The following is a 20,258-nucleotide window of genomic DNA, read 5'->3' on the forward strand; positions in this document are numbered from 1 at the left end:
GCCAAGTGGGCAAGCTCCTTTCCACTGATTGGTGAGCCGGAGGCATTGCCCCGGTGCGAAAGAGGCCCGAGGAGATCGTCTGTATTGTCGCTGGTTTAGGACAACGCAGACGACGGTGAGCGATCGGCAGGATGTTCCGAGTGGCTGGACCTATTGCGCATAATCGGATCGCAAGGCGCAGCGTGAAGGCGACGAACAGGAGTCATCCCCAAAGAAAGACGGGGCATCCGGGCCCTACAGAGCCGCACGGAGACACAATCAGGGCTCGTCGCTTACAGCGAATTCGAAGAAGTGAGAACCAGTCCGATCGAGAGCGCACATGACTTGAACCCGAGCTGTTATGCAACGGCCACGATGACGAACTCGAGCTGAAAACCGCTTGGGCCAATCACAATCATTCCGTCCCCTACCTTTAATTGCCTTTTATTGTCGGATCCAGTATTCTCCCTACGACTCATCGGATTCGGCCATTATTCTTATCGGACTCAAAGCCAACCAGGAGACTTTTGAGACAGGCTTGTCGAGATCCCGAGGAAGCCAAAGCGAGCCAGGAGAGCGATGATCTCTAGAGGGAAAAGCATATGAAAGGAAAGGGATGTGCACGACTCGGCTTTTATATCGAATGTAGCTCATATCTTCCCGAAAATACAATCCAGCGTTCTATCTGGTTGACAAGTCCGACTCACTACACAATGACCTCCCTAATAAGATATCCAACGAATCAGAGGATGTCATACGATGTTTTGATTTCTTGACTTCTCGATTTATGTAGGAGAGACAGACAGAAAGTGGTAGGGAGGTGGGGAAGCAGGACGAGATTTGTACTGTCCATCCGGTACGGTAGATCAGGAATGTTTATAGAAGTTCTGTTGTCTTGCTGTTGAAATGCAAGGTCCACTCACCATACGGATCTGACCACTGGCACTCGTCGTTCTACGATGCGAATATATAGAACCTCTTTCTTTTCTCCCAAATGGCTGGTACATGTCTTTTGAAACGGAACCCCGTAGAAGGCATGCAGGCTCACGGCCGCTCGTTCGCAATGTCTCAATATTGGTTTTGGTCGCGTATCTCCTCTAGATTCATCGCTCATCGAATGCGCTTTTGCTAGAACGGGACTGAGCATGAGACTCAACAGGAAGAGGTGCAATGAGAGGAAGCAGAAGATCCCTGTTTGCACCCTGTTTCGGGTCTGGTACCTTTCAGGCGTTTGTTGTCTGCCAGCGCATGCCCTCCCCCTCCCCTCTTAAGCCTCATTTTATCATTTTCTTCGTCCTTCGTCCTTCGTCCTTGCCTGATTTCCCAAATATACTTCCCCTTCAGTCATCCTTGGATTAGATTATCTCTAGTATGCATCTGTCTTCCCTTCTCCCTCCCCGCTCCAAACCAGAATGTTTAGCTACTGACCAAAGTTTCATCGACAAAGTGGAGGTGTTCCTGCGCAATATCCCCATCGATCTCAACGAAGATGGGCTGAAGGTCCAGCTCGAGCCATTCATGAAGCGACTGCAGATCGTTGATTTCATCTGCGAGAAGCCTAGAAAAAAGGGCCATGGAAATGTCACTTTTTTAAATCGACGAGACGGAGAACGATTCTTGGACAGACACGGCACACGGAAGACCAGGTCTCTTTTACCGTCACCTGCACATCCCCCTGTGTATAACTTGCGCTTCATGGGCACGGATATTCTCTGTGAGCTGAGCAGAAGACCACAGCCCCAAGCATTCACTCTCCGAGCTCTGGAACATGCCGCGCAAGAGAGGACAAATCCCCTCTACACCACCGAAGAGGATACGTCCGCGATAGTGTTTCGATTGGCCAGCTTTAACTGCGGTTATTATGCCTTCCACACGAAACATCTAGCTTATGTACCGCAGATCTGGTGGAATCAATGTGGAATAGTCAAGTGTACCAAGCGGAATTTTGTGGTGAAATTGGAGAACAGTTATCTGATTCGGATCCCCCTGAGTACAATTGTGGAGCTGGTTTGGGAAAGCAGTGGGTTGCTGACGCTCACCCTGTCAACTGTGCCACTGTTCTTCATGGGCTCATACTTGCCCATGTCAGACGCCGATCCGATCCTCTCAGGACTCAGGGGATTGGTACTAAAAAGTGGCATCTATCCACCCCAGGAGGTGCAGCATAATCGACTATGCGCGCTAGGAGAAAAGCATGCTGAGTTGGTTGGACAATGTCTCATCTATCAATTCAAGGTATCCACAGAAGAGTTGTTGACCAAGATCAACAAGCTCAAGAAGCGTGAAATAGCTATCACTCGGTACAGCGTTTCGGTCCCGTCATCCCCGGCTTTCAATCCAATGCCCTTCGTGCGTCAGCTGAAAGCCTTCAAGGCGCAGATTGAAGCATATACGGCAGGTCGATTAGTGCCATTCGAAATCCTTTTTCAACTACAAGCTCTTGTCGACAATGCCTATATTCTCCCATCCGTGGCGCTTGATCTGGCCAGAATGCTCAGGAAGGAGACAGAGGCACGAAAGGCAGGTGGAAAATTACCTGTGTCTGTGGACGCGATGAGAAAGCTGTTTTACACAATCGACTGGCCTTCGCCTCACGGCATTCCTACAGATTTTGACGCAAACTCGATTTTCAACTCCATCAAACAAAACGAAAAGGAGCTTAAGCATGAACATTCTTGCGTGACCGGTATTTCCAACTCACGCCAGAAACTTACCCGAATCTGTCGGGTCACGGTGACACCATCTCGAATTACCTTGCATGGACCTGAAATGGAACCCAACAACCGCATTCTGAGGAAGTTTCCAAATCACCACGAATACTTCATTCGCGTGCAATTTTGTGATGAGAATGGACAGGATATATTTTTCAGTCCCCAAGTGAATAATAGGCATGTATTCGCCCGCTTCAAAAAGATTTTGAAGGGCGGAATCGAGATTGCCGGACGGACATACACATTCCTAGGGTTTTCACATTCGTCTCTCAGGGCACACTCAGTTTGGGTATCAAATTTAAGTTAAACTCTTGTTAAAGAAATCTCATCTAATCATAATTTAGTTTTCGGCTCCCTTTGTTGATGACGATCGCAATCTTCAAACCTATTTCACGATCATCAAGGCGCTTGGCAAGTTCTCTCACATAACATCGCCGGCACGATGCGCGGCGAGAATCGGACAAGCATTTTCAGAAACACCCTTCAGTGTTGATGTTGAGAAGATGAAAATTGACTACATACCAGATATAGTGTCCCCTGATCACCAACGGGTTTTCAGTGATGGCATCGGTGCCGTTTCCCAGGAGGTCATCCAAGCGATTTGGGAGAGCCTGCCGCCTTCAAAAGGCTCCCCGACATGTGCTCAGGTCCGTTTAGGTGGTGCAAAAGGAATGCTTGCGCTCAACAGCCGACTGGCTCCTGGGTCGGTTATTAACCTTCGTCCGTCAATGGTGAAATTTCCTAGTGACGATCTTCGTGTCTTGGAGATTTGTGATGTGGGGTCCAAGCCAATTCCTTTGGTTCTCAACCGCCAAATCATCAAGATCATGGAGGATATGAAAGTCCCCGAAAGATGGTTTTTTCACTTACAGGAGATCCAGTTGACCGATCTACGAAAAATCACCTCTACGGTTGAAAACACAGTGAAGTATGTGAAAAGGCAAAGTATTAGCCAATCACTACGATTGCACAAGCTATTTCATTACTTCAATGCTCTTGGAATTGACTACAGGAAAGAAAATTTCCTTCGGTCTGTTATTGAGATACTGGTTCTTCGTGAACTTCGCTTGCTCAAGCATAAGGCGCGAATACTCGTCCCGAAGGGCGTCACACTCTTTGGTATCATAGATGAGACTGGCTTTCTCAAAGAGGACGAAGTATTTGTTACTTATGAGGCCACAAGAGATCAGGTGGAGCCTCCACCTGGCCCAGGTCGAGTTCTTGTGACTCGCTCACCGGCTCTTTTTGATGGAGACATTCAAATTGCTTACAATACCATTCCGCCACATGATCACCCATTGTCCAAACATCGAAACTGTATTATTTTCAGTCAGAGAGGCTCTCGAGACCTTCCGAGTAAGTTGAGTGGTGGTGATCTTGATGGCGACATCTTTCACATTATCTGGGATCCAGAATGCACCCCAGCTGCGACCTATTTACCGGCTGATTATCCTCGAGTGGAGCCAATTGATATCGGGCGTCTTGTGGATGGAGAGGATATGATGGAGTTTTTTGTCAATTTCATGGAAACTGATCGTCTTGGGATGATTGCTACTCGCCATATGATTATGGCAGATCAATCGGAAGGGGGAACGAGCCATCGTCAATGCAAATTGCTTGCACAGCTGCATTCCAGGGCAGTGGATTTCTCTAAGACAGGGATTCCTGTACGGATGGAGGAGCTACCAAGGACGGTAACTCGATTTCGACCAGATTTGTGAGATTTCTTTTCTTTTTCTTTTTGGTGAATGTTCCGCTAAGTCTCATAAAAGTTTAGCTCCAGGGCCTCAGGCACATATTCTAAATGAATCTGATATTCATTTTGATGCTCAAGTCCTTCGGTCTACCTACGATGAGGATGATGGCTTAGGCCCAGTTCAAAAATATTACAGGTCAGAGAAGATCCTTGGTAAATTATACAGAGCTATAGATGAGCGACAGGTCTGGTCTGCCAATGTGCAGTTTGACGTACAATCCAGGCAGGGTCTATCTGACGCTGCATTGTGGGATCAGTTTTTGAATTCTGTAATCCGACAATGCTCTAGCTTCAGCTCAATTCCATGGATTGATCACATGAATGAAGCAAGGCTCATTCGAGCTGCGTAAGTTATTTGAGAAGCCACTGTCTTGGCAACTTGTTAATCACTTCGAACATAGATATGAGAATGCCATTCTTTCCGCAATGAATGACTTTTCGGAGCACCCCATTCATCCCATCAGCGAGCTCGAGGTCTTCACTGGGCAAATTCTGAGCAAAACCGGCGTTCAGAACCATCGGCAGCGGGCGAGATCTATCAAGCTCACTGACGAGTTTGAGCGGATCCTGCTATGGATCATGGGTCTCATGCGTCCATACGGCAATGGACCCATCGCTTTGACTGGCTATGAAACCCCGTATGATGCGTTAGCGTTATGTATCGCTTGTGTTCATATTGCCGATGAAAAAGAGGAGTCGGACAGGATTCGGCGCCGCCGGGATTTGTCTACTGAGCTAAAGAGCTTTCGGGTCGTTTCGGCATGTGCTCTGCTACAAGAAATTGACTTGTTTGAGAGGGGTGAGAAACCCTGAGGCTCTAGTAGTGCGGTGGTCATATGCCCTTGCCCAGTGTGAGTCTTCTGAGTCTTGATTACAAGAGTTCTCTTACTTCCTGGATTATTTTGTGATCTTTTCTTTCTTATCTTTTTATCACTGTAAATGTGAGTGTTTGACTGTTACTGCAGAGATATGGAGTCAATAGATTAAAGTTTTCGAGAAGTTCCGTACTCCCATTGATCTCCCTCATTCTATTTCTTCCTTAATACTAGTAGGATAACCATACTATTTCTTCTTCTTCTTCTTCTTCTTCTTCTTCTTCTTCTTCTTCTTCTTCTTCTTCTTCTTCTTCTTCTTCTTCTCCTTCTTCTTCTCCTTCCTCCCCCTACTATGATTTCTAGTTAATGTTAATATATCATAACACTGTAAAAGCTTCATTATTGTAGATGGCTTAGGAGGCATCGGAAGTAATAGATCCTAAATGTCTGAAGTATCTATAATAGTAGGGAATGAACTGTGTGTAGGGTGACTTAGAGTTGTGATCATATAATTTGATCTACCCTATTCACAAAGTAGCTAATTAGATACCTTCTCTCCTACAAGCACCTTGAAGTTGTCTCTCCAAGATTCCTTTTATCTATCCCCTATCCCCTAGAGGTATCTTATAGACAGGTATGCATCTTCTCTTGATCACTATCTAGAATCAAAACTGATTCTAAAATAGTTACTATCAAGTAGAGATTGGTAGTAGCCTATAACAGTAGCTAATGCCAGTATCATACGGTACGGTCACAAGATAGAGACAAACATAATGGAGAAATTGAGAAATATGAATCATTATTTCTTCTGCCTTGAGAATTTCTCGGTAGATTTGGTAGTACGGTTAATCAGCAATGATATATTTCTGCGATATGCTTGATCCTCTTGATCTTCTCGAAATAGACTGGTTCCACACTGGAGATCTATTCCGCGCTCGTCACGCAAACTACCACGTCTCACCGTCCCATACAAATACTCGGGTACTCCGTATATATCGATCTCCGTTGAATGACCCCTTCTCTTCCGCCAGAGCGGTTGCTAAGTAGGTTCTCGGCTTGATGATCAAAATCGGAATTCTAATGACTGTCGTATTGTGTGTTGTTTTAATTCTTCATGGTACAGTGGGTGCTCAAAAGTCTGTTCCAATCCTTACTATTCTTCTCCAATTCAATAACGATTCAATATTGTATTCATTTTCCTTACCTGACCAACAGGCCGCTACCCTGCAAGTAGCACCCTAACATCGAGCTCATGTCAAAGAAGAAAATAACTAACTAGTCATTATGATCCGGGGCACTTAGTTCAGCGTAGACACCTTAGGCTCGATATATTCTGCCTATTTTTGACCGTATATCCTATAGTATTTCTACATAGGATCTGATAGTTTCTAGTATCATGCAATTTCTACCTATATCTAGATAACAATACTTGAATAGCTATAAATAATGGTATTCAACTAAGGTTATTCAGCAAAATTCTATATCCTAATTAGGAAAAGCGTCTAAAATTTATGAAAATAAGGGTCGAGTCGAGGTCTACGCGAATTATTACCTTGTTCAATAGCGTATACAATAAATTAATGCTGAGAAGATGTTAGCTCACTATTTTCTTTTCGATTGCTACCAAAATATAGTGATTGGGGGTGCCATCTAGGTAGTTGTAGAAGGGAGAGAAAAAATTATGTGTGGGTGGTTTATATAGTGATAGGGAAGTTGGGTCGGCACAGACTTTTGACCCCCCATGTATGTTGCTGAGGTCGACGGACTCGTGCGAAAAAAAAAGCCCTCCTACTAAAAGCACTGTGCTTCTCCTCCAAGTGAACCAAATTTGCATCTCTCGGCCTATCCTTGTACTGCGGGGAGGAATGATTGACAATGAATCAGTGGTACGGAGGCTTCAAGAACCATTCTTCAACCCCCAAATGTCTATGGCTATGAAGAGCCACAACCTCTCCTATTCGAGGCTGAAAAGTTATACGCGGCAACACTATTGGCTGTTCCAAACAATCCTCTCCCTATCTATTCTGAATGACGTCGATCACCCGACACAGCGGCAAAAGGACCGCTTCATCTCCAGTTCAATCGCCTTCCACTCCTGTCCGTTTCCCCTTTCTCCCATATTGCTAGCTATCTTTCAACATACGACGTGCAAACGAGTTGAGTTGAAATTCCTCTATCCCACTCGACAGCCATGCTGGGCAGCCCGGTCCCATGGTTATCTCTCTCCAAAACTTACAGCACTCAGAATTAAACTTCAAATTAAACTCCGCAGGGGAAACGTGTGGAGGCGCGCTCGTCTTCCCCTCAACATTAACTTCTCCAACGAAGTTTATCAGTGCCACCCCTCCCACCCCAGCGTATACGAAGGCCTCTTCTATTTCTTCTCTCGGGTATAAATATAAATCCAAAGAGTGCCGGCACTGCGCGCTCCTCCCATCGCCCCGTGTAATGTACGGAATGCATAGCGTGTCAACTATGCCGACCGGGATCACTCTCTTGTTGTCCCGCTCAGTAATTCGATGACCATGTCCAGTTCTGAACAGGCTCCGAGTAATCTGTTTAGCGCAAGAACAGGCAACACGGCACTTGGTATCAGCATCATCGTTTTCGTCTCGATCGCTCTATACAACGCCCTCGAGCTGGCCGTTCTGATCCCTCTTAGCTTTCGTCGCTACCGCAGTCTCTATTTCTGGGCCTTGTTGACCTCTGCTGTGTTCGGGGTCATTCCCGCGACCATCGGGCCGCTCTTTCAATTTTTTAGCCTTGCGCCATTATGGCTGAGTATGGTCTTGTCGAATGTGGGATTCGTGATGATGGTGCCGAATCAGTCAGTGGTGCTGTATTCCCGGCTCCATCTTGTAAACCAGACTCCATGGATTCTCAACTTCGTGCGATGGCTAGTCGTCTTGGGCTTCCTGGTGGTAGTCATTCCGACGATTGTGTTGAATGTGGGCTCGACCTACATGCCCCACTCATCGCCGTGGTTGCGCGGGTTTGCCGTCACTGAGCGGATCCAATTGACCTGGTTCTCAGCTCAGGAATCTTTGATTTCGACGATCTATATCTGGAATACCATTCGCCTGATTCGACTCAGTCCGGAGGGGGACAAGCGCCGGCATAAGATCCTATATGAATTACTCTTGATTAACGTTCTTGCTATAGTCATGGATCTGGCGTTGGTGATTCTGCAATATCTCGATTTCTATTTCACGCAGGTTATCCTGAAAGGCACTGTATACAGCATCAAGTTGAAGCTTGAGTTCGCTGTGCTTGGTATGTTGGTCTCCATTGTACAGTCCCATAGCTCCGGAACTCCGACCTGGCAGGCCGACTGTACATCCAGTTTGTCTTAGTGGAGGGCTTCCATTGTTCATACTTTTTATACTCTTATATACTCTGTATCTAGGTCTTTTATGGTGATATCCTGTAGATAAGCAAAAATTCCCATGACCATTCCCAGAGACATTCCCTAGAGACATTCCTGTCGTCCTACATTTCCCGTGTGGGTCTTGTATGAACCCCCAAGCGCCGCCGTCGGATCGAGCACGGCGGCTTCCCCCAGCTTTCGAGTGCCGAACCGATCCGCCCCGCTGAAATGCGGAGAAGTCAATGCGGTCCGCCGTGCGCCCGTCGGATCCAGTGCAAATAACCGATGCGCCATGTCTTGCTGCTTCCGATATTACTCGTGTCTGGCCGAATTGGTGGTCTTGCACCAGGTTCCGATCCAAGTGCGGGGCAATCGGAATGATCAATATAAATCGCCGCGACTCCGCGACTGTCATGACTGACGTCCATCACCAGTTGTTATATGCTTCTCCCAACGAGCTGGCTCCTTCTCCAAACTCAACTCCCCTTCCAACCTCACATCTTCACACACCTCTGTACCCACGATGCTCGGAAAGATCGCTCTTGAAGAAGCTTTTGCGCTTCCGCGGTTCCAAGAAAAGACACGCTGGTGGGCTGGTCTCTTCGCCACTGATGTCGATAAGCATGTCGCAGAGATCAACGACGTCGACTCCATTCGATTAAACTTCGCCGAGAAACATGGCGTTGGCCTGCAGATTCTCTCCTATACTGCGCCGGGTGTCCAGGATATCTGGGACCCCAAGGATGCACAGGCCCTGGCTGTTGAAATTAATGACTACATCGCCGAGCGGGTGAAGGCGTACCCTGACCGGTTTGCTGCGTTCGCGTAAGTCAGCTCCGATCACCACCAACTGGAAGCTTTTCTCGAGATGGTGGACAGCTGTGCTGGGAAACCCAGGGGCCATAGATAGCTAATGTGGATCTGCAGTACTCTCTCTATGCACGACCCCAACGAGGCCGCCCAAGAATTGCGCCGTTGTGTTACACAATACGGCTTTCTCGGCGCGCTCGTCAACGACACCCAGCGTGCTGGCCCGGATGGCGACGACATGATCTTTTACGATAATGAGAAATGGGATGTGTTCTGGCAGACCTGCACTGAGCTGGACGTGCCCCTATACTTGCACCCGCGCAACCCCACCGGCACCATCTATGAGAAGCTATGGGCGGACCGGAAGTGGTTAGTGGGCCCCCCACTGTCCTTTGCGCAGGGCGTATCGCTGCACGCTCTGGGAATGGTCACCAACGGCGTGTTCGACCGCCACCCCAAGCTGCAGATCATCCTCGGTCACCTGGGCGAGCACATCCCCTTCGATATGTGGCGGATTAACCATTGGTTCGAGGATCGGAAGAAGCTGCTTGGCCTCCAAGAGACCTGCAAGAAGACCATTCGCGAATACTTCGCGCAGAACCTGTGGATTACCACATCCGGGCATTTCTCGACGACCACGCTGAGCTTCTGTATGGCCGAGGTTGGGTCCGATCGGATCTTGTTCTCAATTGACTATCCATTTGAGACATTTCAGGATGCATGTGACTGGTTTGATAATGCAGAGATGTCGGACACGGATCGGTTGAAGATCGGGCGGGAAAATGCGAAGAAGCTATTCAAGCTGGGTCCATATAAAGACAGCACTGCTTGAGGAAGGATCTACTTGAATGGCGACCTAATGTACATCTATCTACGAAAAATGAAGAATGAACGAATCAATCAATCAATCTATGTTCTGCATTGCTTTTCACTTCGTCAGTTACTAGGCTTTGTGGCTCATGGCTCATATTTCATCACCCGTTTAATCTTTCACAGTCGTGAGAGCATCCTTAAGAACTATCTTCCTGGTGGTGTTCTTCAGCTAAGCCAGGCTCCATATCGGGGGCATTAGGCATCTCTTCCATTGTTGGTGTAAAGTATTCATCTCTGATTTCCTGCAGAGCCTCACGGTACAGCGCATAATTCTCAATCGACCGTGACAGGATTTCCCAGATGGAATGTAGATGGCGAGTCAAATCCAGACGAGCCGGGTCAATCTTATCCTCCTGTAGAATCTGGCGGTTGCTCATGTGAAGAAATCGGTTGTGGATCCACTCATCGTAGAGGTCAAGATACAGGGAGAGGAGACGTTGTTCCAGGAAGCGTGGCTTCCGGAGATGACTATACTGGTGGATCAGTGAAGTCGAAGTTGGGAAGCATCACATCACTTACGCAGCTACTACCGATGCCATCTGTCGGTACCGGACTACCACTGCGTCTTCTTCCTCCTCAATCAACGCCAGCATGTAGGAAACTCGCCCTGCCGTCTCCACCAGCTGCTGTAGGAGAGCATCGACCCAGGAGATATATGATAACATCTCAGTGGTGATTTCTTGCGCATCAGCCGTATCTTGAGGGCCCAGAAAGCTCTCACTGCGACGAAAAAGAACGTGGTCAAGACGAATGACCATATTGCAGAGGGCGATGAATCGCTTGCGTGTAGAGGAACGCAGCTGAGGATTCGATAGAACCGTCTTGATTCTGTCTAGAGTCCTTTTCTTGGTCTCGGGCTGGCCTGGCGGAGCAACAAGGCCAGGCTCGACTTCTTTGGCGAGGATCTCTTCCTGCATGGCCGCAGCAACAGCCTCATTGTATGCTTGCTCGCACTCGTGGTAAGCTTCGGAGAGTGTCTCGTCGAAATCCGGGAAAGGCTCGTGGTCGTTTGTGCTATCGATGTAGACGAAGCTGCCACTAGTGGACGTACTGCTGGCAAGAGGATTGTCGTCCAACGGTCGGACTGGCCTTCTCTCAGGGATCGAGACAATCTTTCTCACTGGCGAAACAGACCTGTCCGAGTCCGAGTCGAGGGTGAGTTGCGCTCGCACTGCATCGAGCAAGGAGAGCGGCAGCTCGCGACTCGCCATGGTGCGTATCGCTCGCCGAAATGAAGATCAGAGTACTGCAACGAGGAAAGAATACGATTCGGGAGAGGGAAAGAGCGTTCCAAGTGGAGTGGGAGGAAAAGGAGAGTTCAAGCTTCAGTTATTTTAGTTGCGTTGCCGGACAGGCAACGTTCGGGGAATCTGCCTAAAGCAGAGCAACGAAAAGGGTATCAATGGTATCATAGTACAATAGTAATGAACTGATCTGCTATTGGCATGTACGGGTATATCCCATCCCTCAATTCCAAAAACGTAACGCAAATACTTAAGAAAGTAAGACGCTTCCCCGATCGAGGCATGGTCTTGCCTTCCCCTTGACGTCTGCCCGATTGAATGAAAGAAGCCAGCGACGAAGGAACAAAACGCTCCCGGATGCCGCTACGCTTCCTTCTCGAGTAGAGGAGACAAGAGTTAACGAAGGACAAGAATCATTCTGCGCACATTGACTAATCGACGTGTCATTTGCAGGAGCACGGCAACTTAAAGTAGTGCGGGAGATATGGAGAAAATGAAAGTTGGGAGGGGGAAAAGAAATCTCAATCCGTCTTTGAATACTTGGATGGATGAGCTTCGGGTTCGGGTTCAGGCACAGCTTGGTCATCCTCGTCGTCCGGTAAGGGGACGTCCATGACTCGTTCACCGGCCTTCTCTAGGGTTCGTTTACTCCAGGTTCGGACGCCCTTCCAGACAGCCTGGTTGATGGTTAGTCAAGTAGCGGTTGTGCGGGCCCTCTACACAAAGCTTACCCAAAGGAAGCTACCCACGCCAATCACAATCATGAGCCAACGGACTCGATCGCGGCCAGAGGACCGGCCTCCTGTGGCGACTCGAAGATTCCATGGCGACATCATAAACATGACCCGGAAGAAAGACATCAGGCCAAGGGAGGCGAGTCCCTTGACGAAGTGGGCCAGCCATGACCCCTGTTCCACGTCAAGGTCATCATACTCCAAAGGCAAATCGTCCAATTCACCAACAAAGAAAACAATGATGGGGTCAGCAACAAATCCGAGCAGGAAAATGGTTAGAAGAAGAATGACAAAGGTAAGCAAAAGCTGGGTGCCGGCACTACTGATCCATCGGGCCCAGGTCAAACGCTCGAGGCGATACTGAAAGCCACATGTTGGACATTGCCAGTAGTTCCGTCGGCCGTATCTGGGGTCAGCGTGCCGCCATGTTTGTAGGCAACCCTCGTGGACATAACGCGAGGAGCCTTTGCAATTGCAGGGGCGCAGTAAACGGCCCAGTTCAGGGTCGGTGGATTCATACACCACGCGAGGCTTCTGGAGAAATTCGGCGGGTTGTACTGTCGGCAGAACCGTCTCCAAACAGATACGACAAACTCGGGGGGAATAGCTCTGTTCCCGGGGAGGGGTAGCTCCTCCCGATCCCGGTAGTTCCGGCTCATTGTTGGGGGACTGCATTGGCAAGAATGCCAGGGAGGATCATAGCAAAGTTGGGCCCGATGCTCCAGAGTCTCGAAGGTTAACAGTCATGAACTCAGGTGGAGATGAGGAAGGAAAAAGGACACAAGAAAAGTTCGGCAAAGCAACCCTTCGTTTCGAGGCTCTAACCCAATGGGGCTCACCGCCTTGGGGTCGAGCACCGCAGCTACGATCAACTCTGGACAAGCTACCGCGTCAAACGTCACCCTTCTGCCTACAGTTGCCTGCTCCTTTTTTCTCCTTTTCATCGTCGGACTATCCGTGTGATTCCTTCTCTTTTCTAGCATCATATCATGGCCGACCGTTATTCATTCTCCCTGACGACCTTCTCGCCCAGGTATGAGCTTCGTTGCTCCCATCTCCCTGTGCGGTCTTGAAGCTAACTTCCATCATTCGATAGTGGAAAACTGGTGCAAATCGGTAAGCTTGGGCGAACGCTGTCTCATGGTGTGAATATTGCTGGGACATGCTTTTGCTGATCGTCTGAACCAGAATATGCTTTAAATGCGGTTAACCAGGGCGTCACAGCCCTCGGTATCAAAGGTACGGGCGGAGGATGACTCCCCACGAGGACAGACGTTCAAAGCTAATCTACCGTGATTAGCCACTAACGGAATTGTTCTCGCCACGGAAAAGAAGTCCTCTTCACCACTGATCGATCCTCCCTCGCTCTCCAAGATCTCGCTGATTACCCCGGACATTGGCATGGTCTATGCCGGCATGGGCCCCGACTATCGCGTGCTTGTCGATAAAGCCCGCAAAGTTTCACACACTGGTTACAAACGCATTTACAATGAATACCCACCTACTCGCATTCTGGTGCAAGATGTCGCTCGGGTGGTGCAGGAGGCGACGCAGTCGGGTGGTGTCCGGCCATATGGTGTCAGTCTGTTGATTGCAGGCTGGGATGAGGGTGTTGAGCCCGAGGTGTCGGATGCGGAGAAGAAGGATTCCCCTGAAAAGCCTTCCGGTAAGACTGGCGGTATTCTGAAGGGTGGCCCAAGCCTGTACCAGGTCGATCCCAGCGGCAGCTACTACCCGTGGAAGGCGACGGCCATTGGCAAGCACGCAACAAGTGCGAAGACATTCCTAGAGAAGCGATACACTGAAGGACTTGAACTGGAAGATGCTATCCACATTGCGCTGCTGACTCTCAAAGAGACCATTGAGGGTGAGATGAATGGGGACACAATAGAGATTGGTAAGCACTTCCTACGTTTTGACCTGTTGACATATAAAGGGTGTCCAGCCTGGTTTTGGTCGCTTGTTCTGCTGAAATAGCGTTTTTCGGGCACTAACGTGTACGAAACAGGTATTGTCGGGCCTCCGGTCGATCACCTACTAGGCTTTGAGGGAGTGGAAGGTGCCCAAGGCCCGCGGTTCAGGAAGCTCACCAAGGAGCAGATTGAGGACTATTTGACCAACCTATGAGGAACCAATCAAAGACGCTGAGAGTATGATTTAGACTCAAATGACAACCCCTTTCTTTCTCTTCTTGGCTCTCGTGCTTGGTCCATGTATATTTGGGTTGAAGATACCTTAATGGTCTGTCATGGTTGTTCGTAGGCGAAATGGGTAGATAGCAATGCCTTGGCAAAATCTAGACAAAGACCTACAAACTGCCATAACATCTGTGATATTCTTGGCGACAAGATTTCGTTTTGATTTGCACACCCTCTCCTCAGGAAAGCCCCTGCTTGCCTTGTGACAGTGTTGAAGTCTGCAAGCCTGCACCAAACGGCCAATTTCCAATCACAGCAACTTCCAAGCTGGACCGTGTCTTGTCTGGGCTTTGCAATAAGTGGGGGGTTTGGAATTGGAACCGCTCCGTGTAGATGGCCCAACAATCTAGAACATGTCAGCAATGAGTTCTGCACGCTCCCGAATGCCACCGAGCGAGGCATCACTAGGGTCCGTGCCATTCCAAACCTATGTACACACCATAGCTATATGTGATCACGTGAGTAATTGGAGCGGGACGAAGCATGTTGAACTACAGGTGAGCTCGTCTATATCCAATGGCGAGGCGTAGCAGTATCCCCTACTGGGAATTGGGTAGGACCCAACAATAAAGCCAAGATCGGCCAGACAGTATTTCCAATATGCGGATGCACCTGTACACTGCATATCTTGTTTTTTGATTGATTTTCCAAGGGGATATTGATAGGTGTGCACCGTCCGATGGTCTTTGGTTTTTGCCTATCCATTGTATTGGTATTATGGGCAGTATCAACATCAACAGACCCGGGGTTTCAGCGGTGAACCGTCTGGATGCCAAAGTTACCATCTCGACCGGCCTCCTCCTGCCCAGGCCAATTTGTCACCTTCCTTTCTCCCATGGAGCTCGGGCTTTAGTAGAAAGACCCGAGAGATTGTCGCGCTATTGACACGGGCGCTGCAGGTGGCGCCGATCTACCCCGGGTTTTTGGCCCCCGCTTCAGATAAACTGGAACAACATTGGACGGAGCAGGACGCTGATTCGATCGAACCTCGGGGTGGTTTGCTCTTCTGCGCCTCCCTAAGGATCGTCTGGTAACCTAAGGCTGGCTTCCCCTTTCTCCTTGTCTCCCGATCTCCCGGTCTCTCAATGCACGGACAACAAGCAGCTGCAGTGGGGGTACAGGGGTTGCATTCTTGTTGACGACTTGTTTCTCGTCTGCGTTCGACCTGATTGCTTTCTTCCGACTTGCCTTGTACAACGACAAACCAGTCCTCTCGCCTTTTCATCCTTTCACTTCTACGTTCGACAAAGTGATGTATGCATACCAGACTGGGTGAATTGGGCTCGTAGAGTCCCATTCGTGCCTGTCTCTTGAGCGACTGCTGGGCTGATATCTGTGGTCTATCTGAGTCTATTTGATTGGGATTGATTGTGGGCTGGACGGCGAATTCTCTTTCTTTGCAGTTCTTGAGCTACACGATCATATTAAATCGACTCCTCAGGATGTCTGACCCTCCGAAGGATCTGCTTGATGGTATCTCCGGCGCCCTCGCGTCGGAGGGGAGCGTCTTGCAGATGATCTTGGTGACGTTCATCGGCCTGTCCTGCTACAACGTCGCGGAATTGGTAGTGCTGGTGCCCTCCACCTTTCGTCGCTGGCGAGGTCTCTACTTCTGGTCCCTGCTGATATCAGGTTGCATTGGGGTCGTGCCTTACTCCATTGGGTTCTTGATGAAGTTTTTCACCCGCGCTGACTCGGTCTTATCCGTCACCGTCCTGACCGTTGGCTGGTGGACGATGGTGACTGGGCAATCTATCGTGCTCTACTCACGCCTCCATCTGGTTCTTCGGGATGACCGGATCCTGCGCCGTGTGTTGCATCTCATTGTTGCCAATTTCTTCCTGCTGCATGTCCCTACCACAATCCTAACCTATGGCGCGAACATTATCCACAGCAGCGACATCGTCTGGGTCGAAGGCTACAACATTATGGAGAAGATCCAGCTGACCGGCTTTACCATCCAAGAAAGCTTGCTGTCAACTCTCTACGTGATCGAAACAGTCAAACTTCTACGGCTGGGCGCCGAAGCGACCACCCGACCAGGCGCGCGATCCATCATGTACCAGCTCATCGGCATCAACTGCGCCATCATCACTATGGACCTACTCTTGCTTGGGCTCGAGTACGCGAACTTTTATGCAGTGCAGATCACTCTGAAGGGGTTTATCTACTCGCTCAAACTCAAGCTCGAGTTTGCTGTGCTCGGCCGTCTTGTTGATCTCATTCAAGGGTCCCGCCATCCCGTCTCCATCGCCATCGCCGATACGTTGCCCCTCTGCTCTTTCCAGCGTCCACCCGAGAGACCCGAGCGACCGAATGAGCAGCCTTGTGAGCCCAAAGGATTTTTGACACCGCTGGACCAGGTGCGGGTGGTCGAAAGTCGGGTTTTCGTGGAGTCGGAGATTGTGAATTCATGACCATAATGACCATAGCATGTAGTAATTTATTGGGGCAGAAAAAGATCAATAATTTGCAATACGCTTCTCATATTCAAGTCATCCCTTCATATGTGGTCATCACTCTCGGAGGATGTCTTGCGTTTACCGTCAGTTGTTGTCCAGCAAGGCCTCGTCCATCCACTGATACTCTTCCTCCGAATCTTCATCCTGACTATCGGCGATTTCATTTTGAGCTTTTCGTTTCCGGCTCGGGGTGATTTCGGGAATCTCGGGGGGTTTTAGTGCTTCGGGGGTTTTTGGTTCATGGAGACCATCCTGAACCCATGTTAGTCAAGGTGAGGGGGACAGAAGGCCCTGGCACTGTCGAGGAAGTAACCCACGGCTTCAATGTGGAAGGGCACGATCAGCTCCGCCAATCGAACTGGTAATGTTCTCCCGGAGCGCTTGGTGATTTCCGCAAATCGCAGATCCGGTAGATCGCGGTACAGAACAATCCGCGTCTGCACGCTCGTTTCCCAAGCGCCGCCGGCCAAAACGGGGTGCAGGGTTGCGCGCGGCTGGCCTTTGATCTTCGTGTGCGTCTGGTTGATGGCGAGGACGGCGGTGTTACGAGTGGCCAGGCGTGTCAGGTGTGTTGCCAATTCGCTGGCAATATTCCATTTACGATTCAGGAGCCATTGCAGTTGGGCCTTATCGGTGATTTTGCCATGGGTGAGGCGATCCTTCAACTCGGCAGGATGAGGGAAATAGGATGGAAACAAGGAAGATACAGAGTCAATCACGATGAGAGATGTCTCTTCTGGCGGGAATCCTGTTGGTGGACGCATGAGTAAAGCCAGGAGATGAGGCAACGTTGGTGCCCGGAAATAGATCACTTTGTCCAAGGTTGGTGCCATGGCCTCAAACCGGCAAGACGGGACGGGGGCTCCGGTGTCTAAGACCACATCAGCTTAGATTTTTGACAAGCTTCTCGAAGGTGTTTGATAGAACTATACCGATCCAAGCCACTTTCCCGCCATCGCGGAGGGCATGCGATGCCACGCTTAGCCTGCCCCAATAAGTCAACTGATGCTCCCTAGAGGAAAGGTGAACCGTCTAGAATCATCCAACTCACGCAAACGAGGTTTTCCCTACACCAGGCGGACCAAATACCTCCGTCACTTGCCCACGCAAGATCCCACCCAGCCGCCGCAGGTCTGGAGGCGAGTCATCTAACGCCTCGTCGAGGCGCGGTAGCCCTGTAGGGATTGGGTCTCCAACTGCCGCCGACGCGTTCAATGATTGCGAGGCCGAAATGGAGACCACCGGAACTGTTCGGTTCGTATAAGTTTACGTCTCCGTGGCGTTGTATCACGGGAAGAAACCCAACTCACGCGTATCTTGGCTGTCGAGACCAGGCAGGTCCTTGTTGATGCTCATAACGGGCACATCAGTTCAGACCGAGGAAAGATGCATGTTCAACAAATACAGGGTAGAGTCTAGGACATTCTCATGCAGCCGTCACGCTTTGGTCTCTCCTGCTCTTCTATTTACGTCCTCTGTTCGACGTGTACTGCGTAGTTTGGTGCGCGGAGGGTTGTGGATCGTGGTGGGTCCGCGGATTGGGAGCTCGGAAAAACCGCGTTCGGCCGGACGTCTGCCTGCAGGTCACTTTTTTATAGACTTGTCAGCATTGCATGTTAGCCATGGAACATCGAACATTGGGTATACTCATGTCTTCCGATGCGAATGTCTCGGGGTTTTTGTCTCCGGGGGGCATTGTTCTCTCCCCTTCCATTCTGGTCCTGTTGGTCTGTTGTCTTCCCATTTTGGTCCTGTTTCGTCCGAGCCGATCTCATCGCCCCAAGGGATGTCGCCGGTTAGGCCTATCTCATGGACAGAGCAATCTCAATGATGAGTTTGACCCTCGATACAGCGACGCTGTGCCTGTTACCCAGCGCGATGCCAATGGTCTGCCATCGTGGCGCGTCAAAGCCCTGTTCACCTTCCCACTGAAATCATGCGGCGGCATTGAACTTGAAACGTCCGAGGTGGTGCCAACGGGTCTGAAATTTGACCGCCAATTTGTTTTTGCGGAGCAAACCACCGATGGCTGGAATTGCCGGACCTTGCGCAATGCTGGGTTTCAACGTCTCGCATTGATCCATCCGGAAATCTGGGTCCCAGACCCTACTACCCCGGATTATGCACCGACTCTGCCCGAGGTACAGTCTCAGGGTGTGATGCTGATCTCGTACCCTCGGCTTGCTCCACTGGGTCTCCTAGGATCTTGGATCAAGATGGCTATGACGATTGGCCTCCTTGAGAGCCGACGCACGTTCTGTGTCCCCCTTCTCCCACCCAAAGGCAGTAATTTCCCAGTCCAGCCGGTCAGGATCTGGAAAGACAAGCCTCTGGCATTCGACTATGGATCCTTGCTCCCCGATTCATTGCACGCCTACCTTGGCTTTGAACCGTCTACCTCCCCCTTGACTCTTTTTCGGGCCAACCCAGCCCACCATCGGGAAATCTTTCGCAATGCGCCGTGCAAAGAGCAAATTGGGTTCCAGCCCAACACCGCCTTTGCCGATGCATATCCCATCCATCTCCTGAATCTAGCTAGTCACCGGGATGTGGCTATTCGGTGCGCGTATGCGATTCCTCGGCTAAGTATCCGGCGATTCCGCGCGAACATCATCATCCAGGGCCCAGAGGCGTTCGCGGAGGACCATTGGAAGCGGCTGGAGATCGCCGGAGTCGAGATCCATGCGGCATGCCGCACAGTGCGATGCCGTTTGCCGAATGTGGATCCCGATTCAGGTGATCGTCATAAGGCCGAGCCAGATCGCACGCTTAAGGCGTATCGTCGAATAGATGATGGGGATCGGACGAATGCATGCTTAGGCATGCAGCTTGTGCCCGCCATTGAGCAGTTTGTTCTCCGCGTTGGAGATGAAGTCCGAGTTTTAGAGACTGGCGAGCACCGGTATATCAAGATGCTAGCCCCTGGGGAGAAGGTGGAAGGTGTCTAGAGGAAGTATCAAACAGACCAAAGACAATTGGTCTGGGGATAGAAATCTCATCCTCTATATCCTTCATTTACAACATGACCTCGCGTTATGCAGAATGAGAGGGAAACAAGGGGAAAGGCTGAGAGGGGCGGGAAAAAAAGAGAAAGTCCGGGTGAGAATCGATCCTGGGACCTCGCTATCGCTGGATGTTCTGAATAGCCTCAAAAAGAGGCCGGGGAGTGCACTGGGGCATGTACTCAATTGCCCGCAACATGCCCAGAAGGACCAAAGGGGATCCAAAAAAACCACCCAACTTGGGGATATAACCCAAGTCCCGGCGCCTAACCCGGGCCCCACGGCGAGGAATCAATCCAACAAAGTA

General features: G+C 49.9%; 9 protein-coding genes across 9 annotated transcripts; 6 read left to right on the forward strand and 3 right to left on the reverse strand.

Annotated features, from left to right (window-relative positions):
- Positions 1 to 1,350: 1,350 nt before the first annotated feature.
- On the forward strand, positions 1,351 to 5,259 carry N7462_002847 (RNA dependent RNA polymerase; the record flags this gene model as incomplete). Its single annotated transcript, XM_057074573.1, has 4 exons — positions 1,351 to 2,979; positions 3,035 to 4,407; positions 4,463 to 4,792; positions 4,848 to 5,259. The coding sequence occupies 4 exons, from the start codon at positions 1,351 to 1,353 to the stop codon at positions 5,257 to 5,259; spliced, it is 3,744 nt and encodes a 1,247-aa protein (XP_056938214.1).
- Positions 5,260 to 7,786: 2,527 nt separating this feature from the next.
- Positions 7,787 to 8,614, forward strand: N7462_002848 (uncharacterized protein; the record flags this gene model as incomplete). Its single annotated transcript, XM_057074574.1, has 1 exon — positions 7,787 to 8,614. The coding sequence occupies one exon, from the start codon at positions 7,787 to 7,789 to the stop codon at positions 8,612 to 8,614; it is 828 nt and encodes a 275-aa protein (XP_056938215.1).
- A 537-nt stretch (positions 8,615 to 9,151) lies between these two features.
- N7462_002849 (amidohydrolase family protein) lies at positions 9,152 to 10,270 on the forward strand (the record flags this gene model as incomplete). Its single annotated transcript, XM_057074575.1, has 2 exons — positions 9,152 to 9,453; positions 9,556 to 10,270. 2 exons carry the CDS (start codon positions 9,152 to 9,154, stop codon positions 10,268 to 10,270), a joined length of 1,017 nt encoding a protein of 338 aa, XP_056938216.1.
- Positions 10,271 to 10,448: 178 nt separating this feature from the next.
- On the reverse strand, positions 10,449 to 11,522 carry N7462_002850 (uncharacterized protein; the record flags this gene model as incomplete). The annotated part of the gene is made up of 2 exons (XM_057074576.1): positions 10,449 to 10,779; positions 10,831 to 11,522. 2 exons carry the CDS (start codon positions 11,520 to 11,522, stop codon positions 10,449 to 10,451), a joined length of 1,023 nt encoding a protein of 340 aa, XP_056938217.1.
- A 554-nt stretch (positions 11,523 to 12,076) lies between these two features.
- On the reverse strand, positions 12,077 to 12,964 carry N7462_002851 (E3 ubiquitin-protein ligase MARCH; the record flags this gene model as incomplete). The annotated part of the gene is made up of 2 exons (XM_057074577.1): positions 12,077 to 12,232; positions 12,287 to 12,964. 2 exons carry the CDS (start codon positions 12,962 to 12,964, stop codon positions 12,077 to 12,079), a joined length of 834 nt encoding a protein of 277 aa, XP_056938218.1.
- A 314-nt stretch (positions 12,965 to 13,278) lies between these two features.
- On the forward strand, positions 13,279 to 14,416 carry pre8 (proteasome core particle subunit alpha 2; the record flags this gene model as incomplete). The annotated part of the gene is made up of 5 exons (XM_057074578.1): positions 13,279 to 13,322; positions 13,386 to 13,405; positions 13,478 to 13,528; positions 13,590 to 14,186; positions 14,298 to 14,416. 5 exons carry the CDS (start codon positions 13,279 to 13,281, stop codon positions 14,414 to 14,416), a joined length of 831 nt encoding a protein of 276 aa, XP_056938219.1.
- A 1,513-nt stretch (positions 14,417 to 15,929) lies between these two features.
- N7462_002853 (uncharacterized protein) lies at positions 15,930 to 16,904 on the forward strand (the record flags this gene model as incomplete). The annotated part of the gene is made up of 1 exon (XM_057074579.1): positions 15,930 to 16,904. The coding sequence occupies one exon, from the start codon at positions 15,930 to 15,932 to the stop codon at positions 16,902 to 16,904; it is 975 nt and encodes a 324-aa protein (XP_056938220.1).
- Positions 16,905 to 17,033: 129 nt separating this feature from the next.
- On the reverse strand, positions 17,034 to 18,305 carry N7462_002854 (uncharacterized protein; the record flags this gene model as incomplete). Its single annotated transcript, XM_057074580.1, has 5 exons — positions 17,034 to 17,201; positions 17,267 to 17,820; positions 17,882 to 17,934; positions 18,001 to 18,196; positions 18,260 to 18,305. 5 exons carry the CDS (start codon positions 18,303 to 18,305, stop codon positions 17,034 to 17,036), a joined length of 1,017 nt encoding a protein of 338 aa, XP_056938221.1.
- Positions 18,306 to 18,598: 293 nt separating this feature from the next.
- On the forward strand, positions 18,599 to 19,897 carry N7462_002855 (MOSC domain protein; the record flags this gene model as incomplete). The annotated part of the gene is made up of 1 exon (XM_057074581.1): positions 18,599 to 19,897. The coding sequence occupies one exon, from the start codon at positions 18,599 to 18,601 to the stop codon at positions 19,895 to 19,897; it is 1,299 nt and encodes a 432-aa protein (XP_056938222.1).
- Between the last annotated feature and the right edge of the window lie 361 nt (positions 19,898 to 20,258).

The sequence above is a fragment of the Penicillium macrosclerotiorum genome (genome assembly GCF_028827735.1).
Source record: "Penicillium macrosclerotiorum strain IBT 26536 chromosome Unknown utg000002l_segment0_segment0, whole genome shotgun sequence".
Taxonomy (NCBI): Eukaryota; Fungi; Ascomycota; class Eurotiomycetes; order Eurotiales; family Aspergillaceae; genus Penicillium; species Penicillium macrosclerotiorum.